The 25,348-nt window shown below is 38.1% G+C and overlaps 2 protein-coding genes across 3 annotated transcripts; both read left to right on the plus strand.

Annotated features, from left to right (window-relative positions):
- The first annotated feature begins 3,998 nt into the window (after positions 1 to 3,998).
- Positions 3,999 to 4,391, plus strand: LOC140835869 (secreted RxLR effector protein 161-like). The gene has a single exon (XM_073201279.1). The coding sequence runs from the start codon at positions 3,999 to 4,001 to the stop codon at positions 4,389 to 4,391; it is 393 nt and encodes a 130-aa protein (XP_073057380.1).
- A 2,736-nt stretch (positions 4,392 to 7,127) lies between these two features.
- LOC140837448 (amino acid permease 3-like) lies at positions 7,128 to 11,029 on the plus strand. 2 transcript variants are annotated; one of them, XM_073203610.1, is made up of 7 exons: positions 7,128 to 7,283; positions 8,392 to 8,473; positions 8,757 to 8,990; positions 9,076 to 9,169; positions 9,434 to 9,648; positions 9,757 to 9,908; positions 10,207 to 11,029. In XM_073203610.1, exons 1-7 carry the CDS (start codon positions 7,278 to 7,280, stop codon positions 10,852 to 10,854), a joined length of 1,431 nt encoding a protein of 476 aa, XP_073059711.1. In that variant the 5' UTR covers positions 7,128 to 7,277; the 3' UTR covers positions 10,855 to 11,029. The 2 variants fall into 2 exon arrangements, with proteins under 2 accessions (XP_073059711.1, XP_073059709.1); XM_073203608.1 differs by lacking the exon at positions 7,128 to 7,283 and having other exon boundaries at positions 7,975 to 8,473.
- The last annotated feature ends 14,319 nt before the right edge of the window (positions 11,030 to 25,348 follow it).

The following is a 25,348-nucleotide window of genomic DNA, read 5'->3' on the forward strand; positions in this document are numbered from 1 at the left end:
TAAAATAATTCACATCAATACTTGAATCGAGAAATTTAAAAATAATAAGCATAGGAATCAAAATAAAATAACATGAATGCAAAAAATAAATAAATGTGGGTTGCCTCCCACACAGCGCTTGGTTTAACGTCATCAGCCCGACTGTCACAAATTCTGATCATGGTGGGTTGTATGGTTTTTTGGATGCTTGTATTTCCACCAGGTGACTTTCAACTTCCATGGTCATCTTTCCTTGTTTCACGTCAATAATAGCTCCAACAGCAGCCAATAATGGTCGTCCTAGAATGACGTGAATGTTTTGACTATTCTTCGTATCAAGGACCACGAACTCTGTCAGAACCTTCAATTTGTCGATCCGCAGTTCCACATCTTCCACAATACCCAACGGTGTCCTAATCGAATTATCCGCCATTTGTAAGCTTACTCCTGTGGACCTCATCTTGTTCAATCCAAGTTTCTCGTAGAGAGAACTTGGCATTATATTTATGCTCGCTCCTGAGTCACAAATAGCGTTCTCCACTAAATGACCCCCTAATTCACATGGTACAATAAATTCACCGGGATCTAGCAACATCGGAGGACGCTTTGTTCGTGTTCCTTCGGTGACTTCACTTTCCACCTGATCTACAAACTCATTGTTAGTGTGTAGGTTCTTGAGATCTTCAAGACCTTTTTTCTTTCGAAATTCAGCTTGTAATTGTAAAAATCGCTGGGGGTAGGGAAGTAAGGAATTATCAATGCATTTATTTAAATCATGCCTCTCAGATTTCTTACCTCGGGCTCTTTTGGTTGGACTTAGATTTTCATCCCGAACAGGTATGAGTTCGACCTCCTTCTCTTCTCTACCAACTGCACAATTCTCTTCATGATGTATAAAAATGGCATTCACCTCTCTCAGATTTGGGTCGGCAGTCTTTTGAACTGCGCCTGATGGTTGAGACGTGAGTTGCTTCGTTATCTGCCCCACTTGCGACTCTAGGATTTTCAATGTCGCACCAATATTCGCCATGTGTGTCTCAAGGTTGTCCAGTCTAGACTCAGTTCTAGACATCCTTTTACCAGATTCAACAACAAATGTTCCAACTAAATCTTCGAATGACGGTTTCCCCTCTCCATTTGATGTATTGAACCCCGGTGGAGGATTCAACACATTCTTATTGTTTGCATAGGAAAAATTTTCATGGTTTCTCAACCCAGGATGATAAGTATTAGGAGGGGGGTTACCTCGATATCCGCCAAAGCCTCCAAAGTTCTTATTGTTGATGTATTGCACTTCTTCAAGAATAGGCGACTCTTCAACGACAACTGATGGTCCCTCAAAGTTTGATGTACTCACTTTGTTCATAGTCGCTATCTGTGTAGTCAATGCTGATACTTGCGCAGTCAGTGATGTGATAGGATCCACAGCATAAATTCGAGCAGTTCTTTGTACTCCTGACCTCTCAGACGGTCATTGGTAGCTGTTAATAGTCATCTGCTCAAGCAAGTCGTAGGCTTGAGCAGGAGATTTGGCAAAGATCGTGCCACCTGCCGCTGCATCCACTGTTGTCCGTGTCTGACCGTTCAACCCGTTATAGAAAAGCTCGATCTGCACCCAGTCTTCAAACCCATGATTCGGGCACCTCCGCAACAACTCTTTGTACCTTTCCCATGCCTCATACAACTGCTCGAAGTCAGTCTGTCTAAAAGTGCTGATCTCAATCTTCAATTGTGCAGACTTCGCAGGGGGAAAGTATTTTGCCAGAAATTTTGTCGCCAACTCCTCCCATGTTGTGATACTTCCCAAGGGAAGCGATTGCAGCCATCCTCTTGCTTGATCCCTGAGAGAAAAAGGAAACAAGCGCAGTCGAATAATATCATCAGAAACACCATTCATTTTTACCGTATCTGTAATCTCCAAGAATGTTCTGAGATGTAGATGAGGATCTGAAGTAGTGGCTCCCCCAAACTGGTTCTGTTAAACCATGTTTATCAATGCGGGCTTAAGCTCGAAATTGTTGGCGTTGATGTTTCCTCGAGCAATGCCAGAATAATGCGTGTTGATCACTGGTCGGAAGTGATCTCTGATTGGTATAGCCTCAGGCGGCATCTGTCGGTCGTTTTCTCTGTTATCAGCCATCGCTTTGATTTCTTCCCTTCTCGCTTTTCTTAATCTTCTCGCAGTTCGCTCGATCTCCGGATCAAAAATAAGCAAATCAGGGCTGTGCGATCTTAGCATGCACTGTCAAATAGAAAAAGTGAATAAATCAAAAATGAAATAAAATAAAATATCTAAATTAAAATCTAGACTAATTGGTAACAATTCTGATATAAATTCAAATTTGACACTCCCCGGCAACGGCGCCAAAAACTTGTTGCGCGTTTTCTTAACTGCTCGCAAGCGCACGATGTCAAGTTATAGTAAAATGTACTTTTGGGTACAAGTGTCGATCCCACGAGGAGTGTGTATAAAAATGTATATCAATTCTTGTAATTAAAATAGCCAAGACTTTATCTAGAAAAATCAATAATCAGATTTGTTTGTTTAAACGAATTAATTGAAAGCAATGAATAAATTAAATCACCGGATTGAGAGATAATAATGAGAGAAAATATCTAGAGAAATGATTTCACAAAGTTTCCACGACAATCATTCACAGTTTAATTTATATTCCTGAATTCCAATCGATTAATGGCCAAGAACACTTAGATTGTTTTATTCCCCCTTTCCCAAGTGACGAATAAAGTGTATCTATCAACTTCGATTCAATTATTCCTAATTAGAATCTACGTTTCATAGATAAGCGCATACAATGTTCTTACTAAGCCTCGCTAAAGTTATACGCCTTCCGAACGCTATAAACATTCAACGATGTGTCTCTAATGATCTATAACCCTAGTCCCTCTCCCGAGTTATAAGATTAATCAAACAACAAACAATTTATGGCCAGTAAATTGCAGTGCAGTAAACGCAGAGAACACAATTAAACGAAAGCAGAATTCAATCAATAAATAACGGTGTCAAATCATCGTTTCAACAGAGTTACGTCATTCTCCAGAATGAGAGTTTAGTTCATCACGAAATCCAAGAGAAAACAAGACATGTTTGTGATTCTGGACATTTCTACGCAATAAAATAAAGAACAAAGGAAAAGATAACAAATCGAAGTGTCGTCTCTGTCCCCAGATCCGTCGTTCTTCGTATTTGCGATGGTTCTTCGCACTCTGAATCTCTATCTCCTGTAGGCGCTCCGTTTCTTCGTCTTTTTCTCCTGTGACGGCTGATGATCGTGTGTTTTCTCTCTGCGGCGGCTGAAAATCCCCTCATGACCTAATTCGCGCGGCCCTTTATACGTTTCAGAACTCGCGGCGCGCGCGGTTGCGCGAGAGTTGGCGCTGGGGCGCGCTATGTTCTGCCGGGTGAGAAGGTGAGCGCGCGCGCGGAGGCACGGGGTGTGGCGCGATGGCGCGCGACCTTCTGTCGATTCTCTGCCTTCCAGCGTGCGCGATGGCGCGATATCTCGCGCGATGGCGCGTGCCTCTCGGGGTGCACACTTGCATGGATGCACGCGCGGACGCGCGAGATGTCGCGCTGGGGCGCGATGGCTACTGTCCGAGGTTATGGCAATTCATTGTTTTCTTGGTTCCCTTGGCTTCGTGATCGCTATTTTCACCAATCCTGAAATGACGACAAAGACAACACAAAAACGCATAATTCTGTTCGAAACACGCATAATTCAACCTGGATTTTAATGTAAATTAAGTGCAAAAATTGCACTTATCAAACCTCCCAAACTTGAATTTTTGCTAGTCCCGAGCAAAATAAAATGAAACTAAAAAAAAAAAACAAGAAGGAAATGCAACTACTACAGTCATGGATATGCGAAAAGTGATATTGGCCTCCGACTTATCTGATAAAATGTAATTCATGATTTCTCAAGAGACACGTGTGTGTGTGATATGTCAATATTCTTTTACCCCATCGAATGCTCAAATAGAGTGAAGAGGAATGTGGAGAGATGCTCAAAGTACCATACTCCAGTGCTGCAGGGAGTATTATGTATGGAATGGTGTGTACCAGACCTGATATAGCTTTCGCATCAAGCTTAGTAAGCAGGTTTATGTCCAATCCAGGGTATAAACATTGGCTAGCAGTGAAATGGGTGCTAAGGTATCTTAAAGGATCCAAGGAGGCTGGGCTGAATTATGATAACAAGTGGAAAGATATTCAGAAGATTGAAGGCTTTGTAGATTCAGATTTTGCTGGTGATGTGGATAAAAGGAGGGCACAAACAGGATATGTGTTTACAGTGTATGGAAATACTGTCAGCTGGAAGTCTACTCTTCAACACATAGTAACTTTGTCCACTAAAGAAGCTGAGTATGTTGCTGCTACAGAGGCATTTAAATAAGCCTTATGGATAAAAGGATTGGTTGAAGAACTAGAAGGAATTCAAGCTGAAACCGTGGTGCACTGTGATAGTCAAGGGGCGGTCCAACTAATGAAAAATCCAGTGCATCATGAGAGGACAAAACACATAGATGTTAGGCTTCATTTCATAAGGGAAATGGTATCTCAAGGCAAAGTGAAAATAAATAAGATTGGGACTGATGATAACCCTTCTGATATGCTGACCAAGGTAGTGACAGGAACGAAACTTCAACATTGTATGTCACTCATCAAATTGGGAAAACCACCTTAGGAAGGAGGAAGGGGGGGGGGGGGGGGGATGAAGAGCAAGGTATACTGGTATGCTGATCAGGTGGAAATTTGTTGAAATTATTGATCAACATACAGTAGGCAGCTCAACTTAGAAGATGCAGTCAACGAAAGAAGTCAGTAATGTACGGTTTATTGTTGGACTACTAATAACTGATTAGATAACTAATAAGTTAGTTAGTTGAGTTAGTCATGTTAGGAGTAAGTCAACGGAAGGAAAGTCTTGGAGATATATCTATATATATCAAGCTTGTATCTGTAAATCGGTTACTTCTGGTTTTCATTGTATTGATCATCATCTTCTGAAAATCTTAATAAATATTCTTGCTCTGAGTTCCCAAAGTGGACGTAGGCGAAGAAAGCCGAACCACTTTAAATCTTGTGTCTCGTGTTCTTATCAAATTCCTCTTGTTTCTTTCTATGCAAATTGTTGAGTTGAATATAGTGATTATGTGTGCGTGTACGTGCTTACCGAGATGAGAAGACTTGATATAAAACAGGAGAAGGAATAGCTGGGATTATTCACAACAAACGATGAGAAAAAAGGGATATAGGCGTGCGTTTGCGTATATACGCTCGAAACTTTGAGATATATGCGTAGAACTTGCACCGGAGAGACGAGGAAGGAGTTCTTTGCAAGCTTGAGAGGATTTCGATGGTTGCTGCTGTATTTTGTTTTTCGAAAATGGTTGTTGAATGGGAGAAAGGGGCGGCCGAGTTGTTTAGGAATAGTTTTAGGGTTTGAGTGTAGGGCTTAATTATAATATTTAGTGCTAACGGGCCCTTAATTAAAAATAATGAGGTTAAGTAGAATTTTGGACCCATTATGCATAAATAATCTCATTAAGCCCAAAAACACTCACAAAAATCATTTAGGCACTTTTTTTAAAATATTGCCCGAACCCTCAAAAAGTCCCCCGACTCGCTAAATTTTGTGTACCGGTTTAAAATATGGTCTGATGAGTAAAATACCCAACCAAGGCTCATTTTTGAAAATCACATTTAATTACACCATATATTAAATAATTAAAAATAAGTATTTAATAAAAATATTTTTCCTAATTATACCCGATCTCCATTCCTCGTTCGAGCGCGAAATACTACTAAAAGCCCTACTGCATGAAACCTTAATAAACCATGAAATAAAACACATATCCATGCAACAACCATGCATTTAATGCAAAACCGTAAATTGTATGCAGTCAGGTTACGTAGCTCGAATTTTCTAGACCTTACATTTGTATCATAGGATCCCACACTTTTCCATGATGGTTCTTGAGAAGGTATCATGTTAACCAGAGATTGTTTACCTCATTCAGTTATGTTCATTTTCAAATCTACGACTTTGAGATTTTCAAAAGACTTTGTAAGGTCTTGTAGACCATCGAGATCAATCCTTTCTATAGTTTTCGTCAGATTGTTTTCTTTTCCGAGACAATTGTTATAAGGTTGATCATTTTTTCATCGTCAGTCAAAGGTTTTGCACTACTTCGAGCTTCCCTATTTGATTTAATAAAAGTTCAGTATAAAAGAATGGTGGTAACCTTCCTCCTGAGATATCTTTTCTAGACCTGGGTTATTGTTCTAGGTTTAGGATTCTTGTTTGAATATTTTTCAATGTTTCACAAATTTCTTCTTGTTTCAAGGATATTTTCAATTTTTTATGCAGATAATATAACTGATTGCCATAATTTTGTACATTTTTTAATTGCTCGAATATTTTCCGAAAATTTAGAGCAATCCGAGACTATTTATCGAAATTTATTACTTTGAATCATAATTTTACCTCAGTAATCTGATTCATTATTAATTGCTTCTGGTATCTAATTTTGGTTAGATCTTCATATATTAAATATTCCAAAATATTAGAATGAGATTTTATTAAACATCAAATATTAAATTGAGATTTTTTGTCTCAAATAATTTATACTCGTAGCAATTTATATATTTCAGACAAGATTTTCTGGCAATAGTATCGTTCCATATAACCGGTGGCAGTTTATAAATGCACTTGGACAACATTATAAATGTACGACAGGTTTCAAAAAATTATCATTTTAAATAAATAAATAACCTATGTTTCCTCGGAATTTGGGCCCATACCCACGAGAATACGATACTAATCCCGCATCTTTGTATGATTATATATGCTCAAATGAAATAAACTATAGCATATATTACACAAAAATTCGCATATATTTTTTTAACCATATTCTAATATTCTCAATAATTACTAGAAATGTTTGGCTAAAAATTGATAGTTGTCTCAATAAACTAACATTATGCAATATGCTACATTATTTTCAAGAATTATTAAGGGTATATTTGTTTTATATACTCAATGGTTAATTGAAATAGAACCATATTCCCATTTGAGACTAAAAGGGAAGAAGTAGAGGAACCGAGTGTACAAACCATTTTGATATATAAATATAATGGATCTGCTTAAATAGAATGATAGAGTTTTTTAAAATATATATTATCTTGGAGCATTTTCATATCTTTGGTGAATTTTGGCTAAGGCATTATTGGGATTTTCATTCTTTGATCAAGGGAAGGGGGTGCCATACAAGTAATAATGGCGGTAAGAACCCATCAATTCCTTATTTTATTTTCTAATAGAAAATCAAAATGCATTATGCTTCTCAATACATTGTAAAAAATTTCACTCTTATTAATATTTGAGAGTTTCGCTCCTATCTCAATCCAAAATTTAAGACTATCACATTATTTGTTTCGTCGTTACATCACGAAATCGTTTTTCTACAAAGATATATCTCACTGAATTATTTAGAATTTTTAAAGCAAAACACTCGTTCTTGACTTAAAGAAGAACTGAGACTTCAACTCGAGCCTTATTTCTGGAAGACTTTAGTGAATTAAAGTGCAAAATACGAAGCAAAGTTATTGAAATGAGAAGGGGGAAAAAAAAAAAGAAAGTTTCTACATCAATTGATAATTTATATTTATATAAACTTTTTGCAAAATTAGGTGAATCCCAAATCAAATTAAATGAAATTATGGCTTTGTTTTCCCCAACATAAGGAATGATTGGGCAGATGGCATTTAATTATCATAATCCAAAGTAATCTTGACCAAAATTCTTGAAACTATAAATGCATAGCCAAGTCCATTTCACACACTTTGCATGCTATTTATTCTATGATAAAAAGAAGTTCAAACATACATCATAAAAATGCATCGTATTGTTTGATCATACTTGTTGTTTGTGATTTTTTGTCTTTAATTTTATGTGATTTGTATAACACATGATGTATGTACACACACACGTAATTTTTTTAACTAAAAATGAGGATGAATCAACTGGTTGACAAAAGTTTGACTAATTTTGACAGAAATTCTCAGCCACGTTTCTGCCTTTTATCACATATCTCTCTTCTTATTTAAGCCCCCTACACCTGCCGTTTCATATTCACCTGCAAAACTTGCAAAGTTCAGAATCCCAGTAGTTTTAACACTCAGCAAGTTAAAAATGCAAAAATCCAAGAAAAGTGTGTGCAAGTGTGTGTTTCTTGAATAAGTCAAGAAACTTGGCTACGAAGACAGTTGGAACAGTTAGATTCATGCAATAATATATCGTTTGCTACATATTTTGTAAAAAAATTTCTGGGATTTTGATTTGGGAAAATAAGGAAAAAAAAATAAACATGGTGAGTGATTCAATAATGCAGCACCACCAAGTCATCGATCTCTCCTTCAATGCGTCTGGCGGCTCCAAGAGTTTTGATGATGATGGACGACTTAAACGAACTGGTATTTTACCCTATACTATATATGTATATACATATATACTTTTGCAAAATATTGCATTTTCTTGATTTTTGTGTTTCTTTCATATATATACTGTGTGTGTATATATGTATATATTCATTAATGTTATTAATTTTCGTTTCCTTTGACTATAATTGCCTAAAAAGGTCCAATATATTTAATTATTTTCAAAAGTTTTGGACAAAATCTGGGTTCGATCTAACGGAGCGATCCTTACCGGAGGAAAATATATATATTTCTTGATTTGTGTGTGTGTTGGATATAGGAACTGTGTGGACTGCAAGTGCTCACATTATCACAGCAGTGATTGGATCTGGTGTGCTGTCCTTGGCTTGGGCCACGGCCCAGCTGGGATGGGTCGCGGGCCCCACTTTGTTGTTCCTGTTCTCGTTCGTCACATATTACACTTCTGCCCTTCTGGCGGCGTGCTACCGGACCGGAGACCCGGACACCGGCGAAAGGAACTACACTTACATGGATGCTGTTCGGGCAAATCTTGGTAAAGTTTTCTTTGTGAACTTTAAGGTTCTCTTTTTGTTTATTTATTTGCACATGACGATGATGTTTTCTTGAATGGATTTCAGGTGGTTTCCAGGTGAAAGTCTGTGGGGTAATTCAGTATTTGAATCTTTTTGGTGTTGGTATTGGTTACACCATTGCTTCTTCTATTAGCATGATGTAAGTAAAGATAGATTCACTTGTTTATTATATACATGTATATATTTTCATAAAGATGGTGAAATAGGGAGACGACTCGGGTTTTCTGCATTCACCTCCAGTTATACATACCTGTCCCTGAAATGTTATCATTTTTACACTTGATAATTAAGAAGAGTTAAAAGCGTTAAATAAGTGTTTTATGTATATGACCTTCAAGCCAAAAACATACGCATATGGTTGAAAACATGTAAAGTTTCCATTAACGGAACAATGGTGAAACAGGGCTATCAAGAGGTCTAATTGCTTCCATTCCAAAGGACATGAGAGTCCTTGCAAAATCTCAAGCAATCCATACATGATTGCCTTTGGTGTGATCGAAATAGTCTTCTCTCAGATCCCCAATTTCGATCAAATATGGTGGCTTTCGATTGTCGCTGCTATCATGTCCTTCACTTACTCCACCATTGGTCTTGGCCTTGGCATCGCAAGAGTTGCAGGTTAAAAAATGGAGCACTTTTAGCTTTCAAGTTCTTGATTACGAGGACTCCATTTTATTGGTTTTGAATCGGTTTTGACAGTACATATTTTCGGGCGTTTCTTGACAGGAAGTGGGAAAATCATGGGAAGCTTAACTGGGATTAAAATCGGGACTGGGTTGGGAGAAGTGACTCAAATTGATAAGATTTGGAGAAGCTTTCAAGCTCTCGGAGCTATAGCTTTTGCATATTCTTACTCCCTTATTCTCATCGAAATTCAGGTATAATTTCAAATCTTTTGCAATATATGTTAAAAGGATAAAACTATTGTTGATTTACGCCCCATGAACTCGAGTTTTTAACTAATTTTGTAACATAATATCACATCAAACCATGTTAGAATCGTAAATTAATGTTGCAACATTTAGTATAATTTTTGGTGCTACAATGATCTGCTGGTAACAATCAGCAAGAGAACTTGTAACTTGACTTCTCAGAGACATCAAACTTTAACATCCACTTAGAGTTTTCTGCATAGATTTGATGTTCTTTTCTTGATCTGTGTCATTTAATTGACAGGATACAATCAAATCCCCTCCATCTGAATACAAAACAATGAAGAAAGCCACTCTAGTCAGTGTGGTGTTAACGACTATTTTCTACATGTTCTGTGGCTGCTTTGGCTATGCAGCATTTGGTGATCTTTCGCCTGGAAACTTACTCACCGGTTTTGGCTTCTACAATCCCTTCTGGCTCCTCGACATAGCGAATTTAGCCATTGTGATCCATCTAATAGGGGGCTACCAAGTCTACTGCCAACCACTTTTCGCGTTTATTGAGAAAACAGCAGTTAAATGGTTCCCTGATAGCCAATTCTTCGCAAAAGAAATCCCGATACCAATCCCAAGATGCAAACCATACAAGCTCAATCTATTCAGGCTCGTCTGGAGGACGATTTTCGTGATCATTACGACCGTGATATCTATGCTCATGCCATTCTTCAACGACGTTGTTGGGATTCTAGGCGCGTTTGGATTCTGGCCATTGACCGTTTATTATCCTGTGGAGATGTATATAGTGCAAAAGAGGATCCCCAAGTGGAGCACAAGATGGATAAGCCTTCAGATTCTGAGTATGGCTTGTTTGATTATATCTATTGCTGCTGCTGCTGGTTCATTTGTTGGTGTTGCTGCTGATCTCAAGGTTTACAAGCCATTTCAAAGTTGATATATATATATATATTTATATATATATATATATATATATACATTGTTGTAAGTGTTTTTCTATTAAGAAATAGATTACGATTTCCATTTTAGTTTGTGTTGATATTCATATAATAAACCGAAAGGGTTGTGTATTTACTTGTGTGGAATTCAAGAATCGATGTTTATATTTTGCAGCTCAGCTGAGAAGCATGTAATTTGATTTGCCTATTTCTCATTCGAAATGGTGGAGAACTTCATCCAAATTCATTTCTAGAGCATTGGTTTCTTCATAAATCTAAAGCAAAATCCAGATCTTTTGGTTCATTGGGTGCAACAAAACCATCTCAAAATATTGTCGAATCCACTATAAAATTCAGCCACGTACTACAAACGTGTCTTCGAAATATAAGGTATTGGTGTTGCATTATTGACTATTTACTCTGAATCCCCATGATTTCTAAAGTGCCACAATCTTGAAACTTTTACATTTGCACCATCAAATGCGTGTTTTCTCCCCCAACACAACACTGCTAGTGAAACAGTAAATCAAGGCTAGATATATTCTCGTTCCATCATTTTATCTACTCGAATGTATAATACAAGGGGAATTTGTCAAAAAATCCCCATTCTCATTCTCAACCTTCTCTTTACTCCCTTCCCCACTAAAACTTTGTTTCAACTCCCCATATCTCTCAAATTTCCAAATTTGCACTTATATCTTCATTTTAAATAATTGATTTTTTCTTTTAAATAATGGCCCATCATGCTTCCGTAAAATAAATTAAACCTTGTACCTTTTTGACCGGAGTGCCACCGGGTTATATCCACCGTATTTTACGAACTGCTCCTCACAGTCCAACCACACGATCGCAACCGATGGTTACTGACGCAGATTCCTTCAGCAGCACTTGGCACAACCTTAATTCGTTTCCTACCTTGAGGTGTACAGTATATGATAAAATTTTGAAAATAATACATGAGAGGGGCTGAGAGCAAGATCTCTTTATTCAAACACCGAATATTTATTAATACATAGTAACCTCCTGTAGAGGAGGAGAAACTTGTTTAGCTACTAATAGTAGCTGAACTTACTACACACATAAACTTGAAAGGAAATATTACAAATGATTTTGAAGAAAAATGAAGAGGTTGATCGATGCCTTCATCTTCTTTCTGCTTCCTTATTTATAGAAGACTTCTTCGGATTTGAAACTCGGACTTCAAATCTTCATAAACCTTTACAGCTTGCGTATGGACCATGTAGTGGTTGAGTGGTCCTCTTAAGATGGTCCCTCCATCTTTTCTTGATTTGTCTTCTTCTAGATTATTAATCTAGAAACAGTCATCTCTTGAATTTTTATCTGTCGGCATATATAGTTTATATGCACCTGGATTAAATCAGCTTGTATTTCCTTTCCTGTTTCTTCGAGCTTCTTTAGCAATTCTTTAAAATTTTTCAGCTCTTTTCTTGTTGCCTTAATCCTTTTTCCTGGAAACTCTGAGGTATGAAAAATACATTTTGTTTCCAGTTTCGGTTTAAGTTTGGTGTGAGTTACTGGTTCCCGTTTGATCTTATTTATAGATTTATTTGGGTCCAGTTTCTTGTTTATTTATTAGATTTTCCTTATCTTTAAAGATAAGGAATCCAATGTCCTTTGTCATTTTCCACCGATTATTGGTGGTCCTTGTTCTTTTTCCACCGATTATTGGTGGTCCTTGAATTCCACTCACATGATTTTTCACATGGTGATCCTTCTTTTCTTGGTGGGATGCTCACATGTTCCTTTTAACTTTGTCGAGGAATCTTTGACTTTCGGTTTCCTCGAGGAAAACGTGAATGTAGTCCATCCCCACTTGTACTTGTATCGGTAAAGTGTTTCCGATCAGATCTCGGCTTGAATCCTTTACCGAATTCCGGTTCCTTCTGGTTTTGGCATTCAAGGCAGATGTTTTCTGACCATCTTCCTATGTGTGCCATGTTACAGAATTTTCGGCGAGTTTCTTTACTGGCCGACAGCTTGCTATTCCACAAAAGATTTCTCTTTTTCTCGAATAAATCTTCCGCAAAACTTGTGGTTTTCCCTATCATGGTATTTAACAGGAATGATCCGTTCACTGAATGATTATAAAATTTGAACGGAAACTTGAATTTGTCCATCTCAGTGAGACAGACCCATAGACCCCAAGCTCTTCTGGTAGACATATCATCTTCAGAAATTGAAGCAACCACGGGTATTTCTTCTGTTGGAGGATCCTTGATAAATTTTTGAACATTTGTATCCGGCCTCCTTAGCTTAATAAAATGAAAGGCTTCATGAGAGCCTTTTTCTGCTGGTTCTGGTGCTGCACTAAAGAAGTATAGCTCCAGAACATCTCCTCTGGAAAAATAATCATTATTCGCCCAAGTCTCGTGAACAGCTTCCTGGATTCATTTTGGTAGACCTGATATTTTTGGAAAGCTGGGTGATGTAGTATAAACTGAGGCAAGAGCCCCGAATTCATACCATGCTTTAACCTCCTTTGGATATGAATTTGGTTTCATCCATACCCTTGGATATGTCCCTGAAACATCAACCCTGTTTGTAGCTGGGTTAATGCCAATACGTGTTTTCAATTTCTCCCAATTCTGCTGATAAACCTGAAATGGAGAAATTACACTTTCATTAGTACCAACCTTAGCTTTGCCTTTGTCAATACGAGGCCTAAGGTTGATCTCTCCCTCTTCGATCCCCGAGGTGAAGGGTTGACTTGAAGACTCAAGATAAGGATCAGGAGTCTCAATTTTTGTTTCAGCCGACTCATCTGGTGATGATCCCGACTTAACACTTGTGCAAGGGGTATTTGAATCCCCCGCTACAGGTATAGAGTCATGTACTCGAAAACTCTCCATTTGGGAAACCAGTGGTTTCTCAATGCCTTGGAGGATAGTCCTTGTTGTAGCCTTCCCGCAACTTCTGCGTTTACAGCTAACTTGTTGAACTCGGTTTGAAGCATTTCAAGGTGTTCCCTCAAATGCCTCTGCATCTTGATAATAGCATCTTTGTCAATGCTGTTCATCTCTTGTTAAAAAATCTGCAAGAATATTTTCATGAGATTTTATTATCACAATATAAAAAATATTATTCTGACATAGTGCCTGCCATCGTAATAATCTAGCCTTCTCAGGTTTAGACTCAATTATATTCCTTAAAAAAGCTTTAACTTGTGTGTTATCAACTTTCAAAGTGAATTTCTTTGCAAGTAGAAATAATGGCCATTTTTCAAAAGCTTTTTTTACTGCATAAAATTCCTTATCGTTGATATGCCATCTAATGGCTTCTGCATCTGAGAATAACCCACTGCAATATCTACATGGTTGTTCTCCATTTGGTGTGAGCTTAGTAAAAACTGCTGCCCACCAATGATCACTGACATCGGTATATAACACCAGATTATCTTCGTCTTGAGGAATAGCCATTTTTGGAAGATTTTTACAAACCTTCTTTAAATAGATAAGTCAAAGAAGGGGCCTGACTTTTGTGACCTCGTTCGGCCGCTTTATGAAAAAAGAAAAATATTTAAAATATTAATTTAATTCAATTTAATTAAATTAAAGAAAACCAAGAAAAGAGTTTCGCGGTTGTTACCCCCTTACATTCCTTCTTCTGTTTATCTGTAATCATCTCCGGCTTCATCAAATCTGAGCTGAAGAGGTCTTTCCAGTGTTTTCAATTGAATTCGCATGAAAGGTAAATGTAAAAAAGAGGTGTTGTCGATTTTAGTTTTGTTTTTAAGCTCCTTCTGTGTGTTCTTTTGTCCATATAAATCTGGCATCCTTTTTCAATAATGGACTGAACACTTTCCTGTGTTTTGTTAGGTTTTTGATAAACATCCCAGCAAAATTAACAACTCCTAAGAAACTTTGAAGTTGCTTCTTGTCTTTAAGATTTTCTGGAAAATTCTGCACCTTTTCCACTATGTGTTCTTGCAGAATTATACCTGACTCATCGATTTCAATTCCGAGGAATTCAATCTTTCTTGTAGCAATGACTGCTTTCTTTTCAGATAAAACCAGTCCTTCTTTCTTGCAAACTTTAGAGAAAATCTCCAAATGCTTGACATGTTCATTCATATCTTTAGATGCTATTAAAACATCATCAATATAAACAAACATAAACTTAAAATAATCTTTGAAATGATTATCCATTTTCCTTTGAAATATCTGGGGTGAATTAGCCAATCCCATTGGTAACACTTCCCAAATATAATGTCCTTGAGGTGTGGAGAAAGCTGTGAATTTCTTGCTTCCTTCCTCCATCCGGATCTGATAAAATCCGGACTTACAATCAAATTTAGAGAATATCTTTGCATTCCGTATGCAACTGATTAGATGTTCTCTGCTTGGTATAAAATACCCATCAAACTCCAGAATTTTATTAATTTCTTGATAATTAATAACCAATCTGGGTTTACCTCGTTTTATCTCACCATGATTTCTTACCAGAAAACCTGGACTACTATATGGTGACATACCTGCTTTGATTAAGCCAAGGTCCAAATGTTCCTTGATTATAATCTTCATATCCCTTTGATCAATGATGTTCATTGGGATGGGTTTGCAACGGACAAATTCATACTCTTTGCCTTCTTTGATCTTAAGGCAAGCTCTGATTTGATTTCTGTCCCACCAAGCCAAGGGATCTTCATTGTAATTTTCTTTGATCCTCTTCTTGACATCTTCCAATGATACCTTAGATTCGAACTCTACTTCATTTGTTTGTAGAGTTATCTTAAGGCATTCTATATATTCTGGTTGGAGTACTTGATCTGCTCTTTACTGGAGCATTGTTTCTCCAAACCGTCTAGAATCCTTCACTTTTGGGTTCAGAAGTTGTCCTGAATCACCACGCTTGCTGCGAAACTGGATCGGAAATTTTCTGTAAAATGCCTCTTGTAGTCTGTGGACTATGATTTTGTGATCACAGGGTGTTGTGAACACTAATCTTCTAGTCTCATTTTCTTGGGTATAGGACTTGAACATTTGTAGGAAATTATTTCCTAACAATATATCAGCTTCTGTATCATGAAAATAAATTGGTGGTGTCTTCACCTTATACCAAGGTGTTTGTCCCGCACCGCTAATCATAATTTCAGTCATCTTAATCCCTTTACATAAGATTAAGATTCTTCTGGAAAAATCTCTGCCAGCAATCTTTGGTAACTTTTCTTCCAAATTATTTGGAAAAATTCCTCTTTTTGCTGTGCAGATTACAGCCCCTGAATCAATATAAGCAGCAAAATATTCTGCCTTATATTGTTCATATAACATTCCTATCGGAATGTATATAGAGAATGGACTTGTGGTCATTGGATTTTCCACATTTTATCATTTGCCATAAACTCCATTCCATGCTCTAGACGTTTCCAAGGTTTGTGTTCCTCGAGAAACTCTAATCCAAGAATTAGTCGATCTGATTCTTTTCCCGGAATTCCTTGAATATGGACTTCCAATTCTCCGATATTAATTAGTCCTTGGTAAGTTCCTATCGTAGGTTGTTCCAAATAGTATATTGAATTACAAGGAAATTGCTTCCTCTGCTTTGTAATATGAAATACTATTTCAACCTCCTTCCACCCTTCTCGGCATCTAAGCTTTCCTATTGTAGAAAAACTTTTCAACTCCTGTTGGGTTTCTGTGATAGGCTTTTTATCCCATCTATAGCTTGTAATTCTATCTCCTTGAAAAGATAGCCTTCTTGATTCCAATATAAGACTTTGATTTCTTTGTAGAATCGGTTTGTCTTGGATCTGGATATCTATTTCCTGTATTAAAGGAAACTCGACTCGTTCTGGATAAATTGCCTGAGCAACTTTTCCGAATATCTCTGGTATTTCAATAAACTCGTTTCTAATAAACAATTCAGAATGATGTGTATTAGATAGAGCATATGAAATTTGATAAGTAATAGAATAAGGTCTATTACCTTCTTTCATCAGTCTTTTTTCCTTGAAGTTCTGATGCAATGTCAAGGCTCGGCTGAAATCTCGATCTGCCAGGTTGTAGGCTATCCTTGGATAGATTACTCCTACAATCTTTCCTGCATAGAGGTTTCCTGAGATTGTTCCCAGTACTGAATCTTGTAGATTCCCCATTCTTTTATCGCATATAGCAATATCGATAGGTGAATCTATCCCTTCTTTGAAAGTAGCCTTTATCATAATTTGGATTGCTCCGATATGAATCCAAGACATAGTCCTTGCTACTTCTATCTTGAGTTTCTGTAATTCCTCCTTAATTTCTTCGGAAGGAATTAACTGCATCTCCATTCTATTTCCTGTAAGTTCCATCGGGATTGCCATTTCCCTTCTAGAAACTTTATAGATTAGATGATGCTTTCTGTTTCTTAGGCCAAGACTTCCTAAGAACTTTTCTACCTGTCCTGCAGAGAAACCTTGATATCTCTGTAGACTCGGATTTTCTCTCATGATTCTTTGAACCATGTGTTAGAGTAGGTGCCCGTCGAGCCAAGTGTTGGCCGAGTGTTCACAATGAAACTCTATGTATAAGCAATCTTTATTTTAGTAATATTTGATATTATTATTTTGGCACATCTTTATCTGTATACCCATGCTAGTTGCATAGATAAAGCCCTTGAATATACAAATAGTAGAAAGAATATGAGATGCTCATATGATGAGTATCATGAAACTCATATTTGTAATACTGTATATTCTAAACGGTTCCTAGTCGATTCAGCCGCCACTAAGAAGGATATAGGCCGCTCAAGTTAGAGACTAGTATCTGCGATGTGAGTACCATGTTTCATTGGTAGGGGACATTGTGATGTCCGAGCATGCAGATAGGTGCTCCTGGTAGAGTGCACTGAACAACCCTCCATTAAAGGACTTTCCAAGTGGTTCTCACTTATCGAGTGGAAAAGTCCTGGTTTATGGTTGTACACCATTAGTCCTTATGACCCGGGACAACATTGAGACTCTATGTGCTAGAATTACACTTTGACTTGTTTACCGACTCTCATGGGGTCATCAGGTGGCAAGGTTGGGTGTTCTGTCAAAACACATAGGAGTCGATGCATTGTAGTCGGGGATTCACCGCTTACCTTCGGGTATGGATATCTTATGTGTTATCATGTGTATGTAGGTTGAAATCTCTGGCCAGAGTATGGTGGTAATTATGAAAGGGGTTTCATAGATTACACCATTGATGCAACTACGACATGACACATAGTATCGATTCATTGACAACTCTCGATAAACCAATGGTTGTCGAATCGGTCGGGATATATGAGTTGAAGGGACCGTACTGTACGCTAACCATAATTGAATGGTTCTTGCAGGCACTATCATTTGATACCTAGGGAATCATGTAAGCGATGCTGCTAGGCGTTTAACATGATTGGTTGGGTACTATCAGACTTGAGTTCTGACGTTCTTGTTATCAAGGTGTTGATAAGTAAGAATGGAGCAATTGGGGTATGCTCATATAAGGACATGTTTAGTCCGAATCACATGGAGATGTGAACCCACGGCTAGTCGTATCAATGAACCATTGAGGGCCACACAAGTGCTAGCTTTCTAGATCCCGTTGAGAAGTAAAAATAGTTCAATGTGTTGAACGGCTTATAAAGGAGTTTATAAGCGTAAGGAAAATTAGAAATATGACTTCTATAAAGGAGAAAATAGTTCAATGTGTTGAACGACTTATAAATGAGTTTATAAGTGTAAAGAAAAAATTATACTTGTCAAATTGGGTTAGGCCCGTCGGGCCGGCCCGCCCCGCTATAAAAATTGAGCGGGTTGGGTTGATAAAATAGCAGCCCGTCTGGAGGCGGGCCAAATGGGTTGAGCCCGTTTGGGTTGCGGGCCAAGACGGGTTGGGCCCAAACGGGGCGGGCTGGCCCGCCAAAGCCCGCCAAATTAATGTAGAATTATACATTTTTAAGTTTTACATAAAAATTGGAATAAGTCTCATGCGCCTCCATCACTCTCTTATCTTATTTATTTTTTATTTTTCTCATGGGCCTCGCCTCCATCACTCACTCTGGTAAAATCTGAATCTCTGTAAATTTTATTCATGAATCTAAAAATAAATTTTAAGCATAACAGGTGTTTGTGAACCCAAGAGCGGTTTCGTTTGAAATCCGACGAGTTGCAGTGAAAGTTTTTGAACCCGATGGAGGTTTGCTAATTATGTGTATTGTTGAACACATAAAATTTTATAAAATTTACAACTGTCTCTTTCCTTGACTTTATGTTCTCTTCCATGTCTCAATTTTCATGTTTGGTTTAATCAGTTTGCTTTTTATGGATTATGTTGTATACTTTCTTAATTTCTTATTTCAATGTTTTTAAGTATTTTATGAAACTATTTGATTGAAATATATTTTTCTTCAATGTTTACTGCGATAATGTTTAGCCTTTTTTATTTAAAAAAAAATAAACGGGTCGGCCCGCCTGACCCGCGGCCCAAAGTGGGTTGGGTTGGGTTGACCATTTAGAGGCCCGCCAAAATGCGGGCCGGCCCGCCCCGCCCCACTTAATGGCGGGTTGCGGCGGGTGGCGGGTCGGCCCGTCCCGCCAGCCCGTTTTGACATGTCTAGAAAAAATAGAAGTACGACTTCTATGAGAGAAATGTAAATTTTGATTTATGGAAGTGTTCCTAAATTAAAATTTGGCCAAGTGAATAATGTATTTGAAAATTGTGATTTTCATAGACATTATTATGGACTAAATTAAATTAATTCAAGTGTTGAATTAATTAAACACTAGTGGGCCTAGTAGAGTCCAAATAATTAAATTAATTCAAGTGTTGAATTAATTAAATAATATTGAGTCTTGTAGAGCTCAATTAAAATAATTATTTAACTAGTGGGACTTGGGTAAATTCAAGTAATGTTTAATTAGTCTCAAATATGTTTGAGATAATTAAATTTAGTCCAAAGTTTTTAATTTGATTAAAAACTATATTATATGCATGCATGGGAGGTGAAGGGTTGGAGATTACTTTTTATTAAAATAATGCAAGGCATGCACCTTTTGCTTTTCACCTTTTCCCACAACCAAGGCAAGTCTCCCTTCCCCCTTATTCATGCTTGTAATGGCCGAAACTTCACTAGATTTTCTCTCCATTTTTCTTCCTTTTGTGTTCTTCAATTTTTGGAGAAAACACACTCTTCTCTTTGAAAAATCCTCTTAGTTTTCTAGTGCAAATTAAGAGGGGATCTACCTAGTTGGTGGTGGGCCTAATTTGAAGGAAAGATTCAAGGTAGGAGGAAGCTTGTAGATCTTCATCCATTCAAGAGCTTTGTTGTTTGACAACAAAGTTGGAGCCACAATCAATCTTTTAAAGATTGATAGGTAAAACTTCTAAACACCCTATGTATGACATTATTTGGTGTTTATTGTATTTGTTGCACAAAACATTGTGGTGGCCGAATTTTTGTATGAAAAATTAAAATTTTTAACTTCCGTTGCGCTTCCGGTCACCGTAACCGATCCCCTTTCAAGTGGTATCCGAGCTATGGTTACGATTTTGAGTAGCAACTACAAGATATTATATTGAGATTGATTTCTAACCGCATGAGAACAAAATTTTGCAACGAAATCAAGGCATGAAGATGGGGATTTCGGGCAGCATGTTGCTGCCCGAGGGGCTGCCCGTTTCGGGCAGCTAGGGCAGCCCGAGGGGCTGCCCGAACAGCCCCTTGTTTTTTAATAAAAAATTTTTTTTGGTAAGTGGGCCGGAATCCGGCGACGGCGATGACGGCTAGGGTTTCCAAAAGTGTTTTGGAATATCAAAGTGTCATGGGCCTTGAGTTGTTGGGCCATTGGATGGCTAACATGTTTGTGATTTTAAATGGGCCAAAATGTTTTTGGTGAAAAATGAGTTTTTGGGCCCTTAAGTTTAAAATTACAAAAGTTGCAAATTTTTCTCATGAAATAAATAATTTAAGTTGGACTTTAATTATTTATAGTAAATGGTGATTTACAAGAAATTCGGTTATAAATAAATTAATTTGAAAGTAGACAAAGGTGTTTGTATACTTTGTTAATTTAGTTTATAATCGTGGCGGTTAGTGATTGGATCAAGATATATAATATTGGATCAATTAATTATTGTGATAATTAATTGATGGTGTATGATATGTGATATTATGCATGAAGGATGATCAAAAGCCCAAGCCCAATTTGCTAGGTGTATGCTAGGATATTTGATGTTGAATGATTGTAATAATTATCAATTTATAAAGTGGGATTGGTTTATGGCCCGTTCCCACCCCATGAGATGTATCCCTATTTGCCATGGATATTTAATTGTAAATATTAGTATAGTGGATGATCAAGATTGGAAGATGGTGGCCATGATGATTATGAAGATCGAAGACATGTAAATATTGGAAGCTAATGTAATAGTTGCATTGCATCCCGTGCATTTACCCTAGGATTGGACCTAGGCCCGTGTTTAGCTCACACGGGCCATTAGTATTGGGGCGATTGATCATCCTTGTTTGTTTACTGTTTATAATATATGCATGATATGTTATAAATAATGAGTATGTGCGTTATTATTATGATAATAACAAAGTTGCATGAATCCGGCAAACATACGATCAAACATGGCGAGCTTTTAAAATAAAATTAATGATGAGACCTTTCAAAACTAAAAACCCTCATTTTGAATAAGATTCAAAATTAATATCAAGCCCGAAAAGGGGAATTATAAAATTGGTTATAATTTCCTTGTCTTCCATCGACAATGGGTGCATGATGAACGCTACCCGTACTCGGGGCTCGGCTCATTTTATTGGGGGGGCCTTGGGTGCCGGAAAGCTGTGACATCCATTGACATGGTGATGTGAACTACGTGGAACTCCCATGACTTCGGCTCAGATAATTGAGGGAACTCATGGCGACCGTCCATTAAGGTTCAACATCGATGGGTAAGGCTTGACACGTAAAGATGAACGACGTCTATAATGGGTCCTAATCAAACGTGAGACAAAAGTTTACGTTAAGGGTTGCATTGTGATGCAATTGGGAAACTACCTTTTAGGAATTGTGATTGGCTGTATAATCGGGATCATAATTCGCTAATTGGACCTTACGTACCTACTGAGGAAAGGAGTTTCCCGTTTTCACTAGAGGGTAGTGAAAGATGTCAAAACAGTGGGAGCAAATATTTATGAAGTAAAAGTCCAAACTTCATATCTTACCAAATATTTTAAAATAGTCATCAACATTTATCTGTTTTTACTTTTCAGTACAAATTGACGATGTCATCGATTCGCAATCCAATATCCGTAATACTCGACAAAAACATATTAACTGGACCTAATTACCTCACTTGGCTAAGAAACCTAAAAATCGTCTTGAATTCGGAAAGGGTAGCATATACACTGACTGAGTCGCCCCCTGTTGAGGCTCCGACTGACTGCAATCCTGAGGAATTGCAGGCTTACAAGGAATGGTGTGACCATGACTTAATAGCCAGGTGTTATATGCTGACTTCTATGAATGATGAGCTGCAGAGGCGTTTTGAGGGTGCAAAGAATGCTGCTGACATTCATTTGCACCTCAAGGAGCTATTTGGAGAGCAAACACGTCCTCTTAGGCATGCTACCGTCAAGGAGCTGATCACTTTGCGCATGCGAGATGGGGCCTCGGTCCATGAGCATCGCCTAAAGGTGATCGGGCTCGTGGACAAGCTCGTTGGCATGGATCTGATCTTGCCTTCGGAGTTAACCACCGACGTGTTGCTCTTATCGCTGCCTAGCTCATTTGATCCTTTTGTGGTGAACTTCAACATGAACAAGCTAGAGACGTCCCTTGAGGAGTTGGTGAATATGCTTGTTACGTTTGAATCCACCATCAAGAAAGAGAAGTTGGTTCTTTATGTGGGTTCTTCGTCTGGTACGAAGATTGATCCACATGGGAATGGAAAGAAGTGTTCTTTCCAACATCCCAAGAAGAACGTGCCCTTGATGAGGCAATCTCCGAATCCCGTTGTGGCAGCCACACCAGTTAGGGCTGACAAGACTAGTGATGTTTGTCATCACTGCAATAAGCCTGGACATTAGAGGCGAAATTGCAAGGAATATCTGGCCCAGAAGAGTTCTGGAAACGGTATGTTCTAAATTGAAGTAAACATTTCAATTAACTCTACTTCTTTGGTATTAGATACCGGTTATGACTCACATCTCTGTAATGGGTTACAGGTGATGGGAAGAAGTAGAATGCTTAAGGAAGGTGTGACCTTCTTGAGAATGGCTATGGAGCAAGAGTTGCTGCCAAGACCTTAAGAAATGTTTACTTATTGTTGAACAATGATTTTAAGTTATTTTTAAGAGATGTTTTGTTTGTACCATTTTGGTGAAAAACATTGTTTCCATTTCTATTGTGATAAAAATGGATATTCTTGTTTATTTTGCAAAGGTGTTTGCAACATTTACATGAATGAATGTTTTATTGGTACTTGAGAACTTGAAAACGATCTCTATAACTTAAAATTAAAAGATATTCCACTAAATGTCCATTCAAAGGCAGACACCATATGAGATATGGATGGGTAAGCCTCCCAAATATTCTTATCTTAGAATATGGGAGCCCTGCTTATGTGAAGCAGGTAGTGGGAGATAAATTGGATAGTTGATCCATTTTATGTTACTTTGTGGGATATCCAAGGATTTTAGTTGGATATCACTTCTATCATCCCCAAGAAACAAAGGTGTTTGTTTCTAGGAATGCAACCTTTTTGGAAAAGGAATTTTCTATTGGATAGAAAAGGGGAGATGATAGAACTCGAAGAGGTTCGAGAAACACCCACAATTATAGAACCCACACCCGAAGAGCCAAGAGAGGAGGTACAAGCTCCTAGAAGATCCGAGAAAGTCTCGAGACCACCTATGAGGTATGGTCAGCTTCTTGAAGAGGGCCATGATGAGCCTAACCATGGATGTGATCCAAGGACCTTCAAGGAAGCGTTATCTGATGCCGATTCATCCAAATGGCTTGAAGCGATGGAATCTGAGATGAATTCCATGCATTCGAACCAAGTGTGGAATCTCGTGGATCCACCTGAGGGAATTGTTCCCATAGGAACTTGGGGCGGATGGGAAGGTATTGACCTTCAAGACGCGATTGGTGGCAAAAGGATATACTCAAAGACAAGGAGTTGACTTTGAGGAAACCTTTTCTCCAGTTGCAATGTTCAAGTGCATAAGGATTTTGCTAGCCATAGCTGCATGGTATGACTATGAGATATGGCAGATGGATGTCAAGACAGCCTTTCTTAATAGGGATATTAATGAAGAGATTTACATGTCTCAAACCTGGAGGGTTTACATCTATCGGAAGTGAGCGTATGGTATGCAAACTTCAAAGATCAATTTATGGTCTAAAGCAGGCATCTAGGAGTTGGAACCTCAGATTCTATAGTACAATCAAGGAGTTGATTTACTAAGAATCCTGAGGAACCCTATGTGTATAAGAAGGTCAGGGGGAGTGTTGTGACATTCCTGGTGTTGTATGTTGATGACATTCTACTCATTGGGAATGATGTAGGAATGTTGCAATCAACTAAGATATGGTTAGCGAGTAAGTTCTCGATGCAGGACTTGGGTGAAGCATCTTTTGTATTGTGATACAGATCTATTGAGATAGATCGAAAGGATTTCTTGGTCTCACCCAGTCCACATACATTGATACCATCGTGAAGAGGTTCTCGATGGATAAGTCCAAGAGAGGACATCTACCAATGTGTCATGGCGTGTCCCTATCCAAGTCTGTCTTTCAAGACTGATGCAGAGATAGCGGCGATGACAAAGCATTCCTTACGCATCTGCGATTGGTAGCATCATGTATGGGATGATATCTACACGTCTTGACGTGGCTTTCGCACTAAGTGTAGTGAGTAGATATCAATCGAACCCTGGTCTTCCACACTGGAAAGCTGTGAAAGACATCCTCAAGTAGTTGAGAAGGACCAATAAATTGTTCTTGGTCTATGGGGTGGAGAACTAAAATTGGAAGGCTATACCGACTCTAGCTTCCAAAGCGATATCGATGACTCGAAGTCAACCTCTGGGTTTGTATTCATGCTCAATGGTGCTGATGTCTCTTGGAAGAGTTCCAAGCAAGACAATATTACGGATTCCAGCACAGAGGCCGAATACATTGCTGCATCAGATGCAGCAAGGGAGGCTGTTTGGATAAGGAATTTCGTCTAAGAGTTAGACGTCATTCCTAATGGAGTTGCTCCTATCCCGGTGTTGTGTGACAACACGGGAGCTTTAGCTCAAGCAAAGGAGCCAAGGTCTCATCAGAAGTCCAAACATGTATTGAGAAAGTACCACATCCTCGGAGAGATTGTGGGAAAAGGAGAAGTGTCGATTGACACAGTCGGCTCCGCAGACAATGTTGTTGATCCACTAGCTAAGCCTTTACCTGGACCATTATTCGACAAGCATCGCGAATCAATGGGTTTAAAGCATATGGGTAGTTGGCTCTAGTGCAAG

This window comes from Primulina eburnea, chromosome 7 (genome assembly GCF_022965805.1).
Source record: "Primulina eburnea isolate SZY01 chromosome 7, ASM2296580v1, whole genome shotgun sequence".
NCBI classification, from domain to species: Eukaryota; Viridiplantae; Streptophyta; class Magnoliopsida; order Lamiales; family Gesneriaceae; genus Primulina; species Primulina eburnea.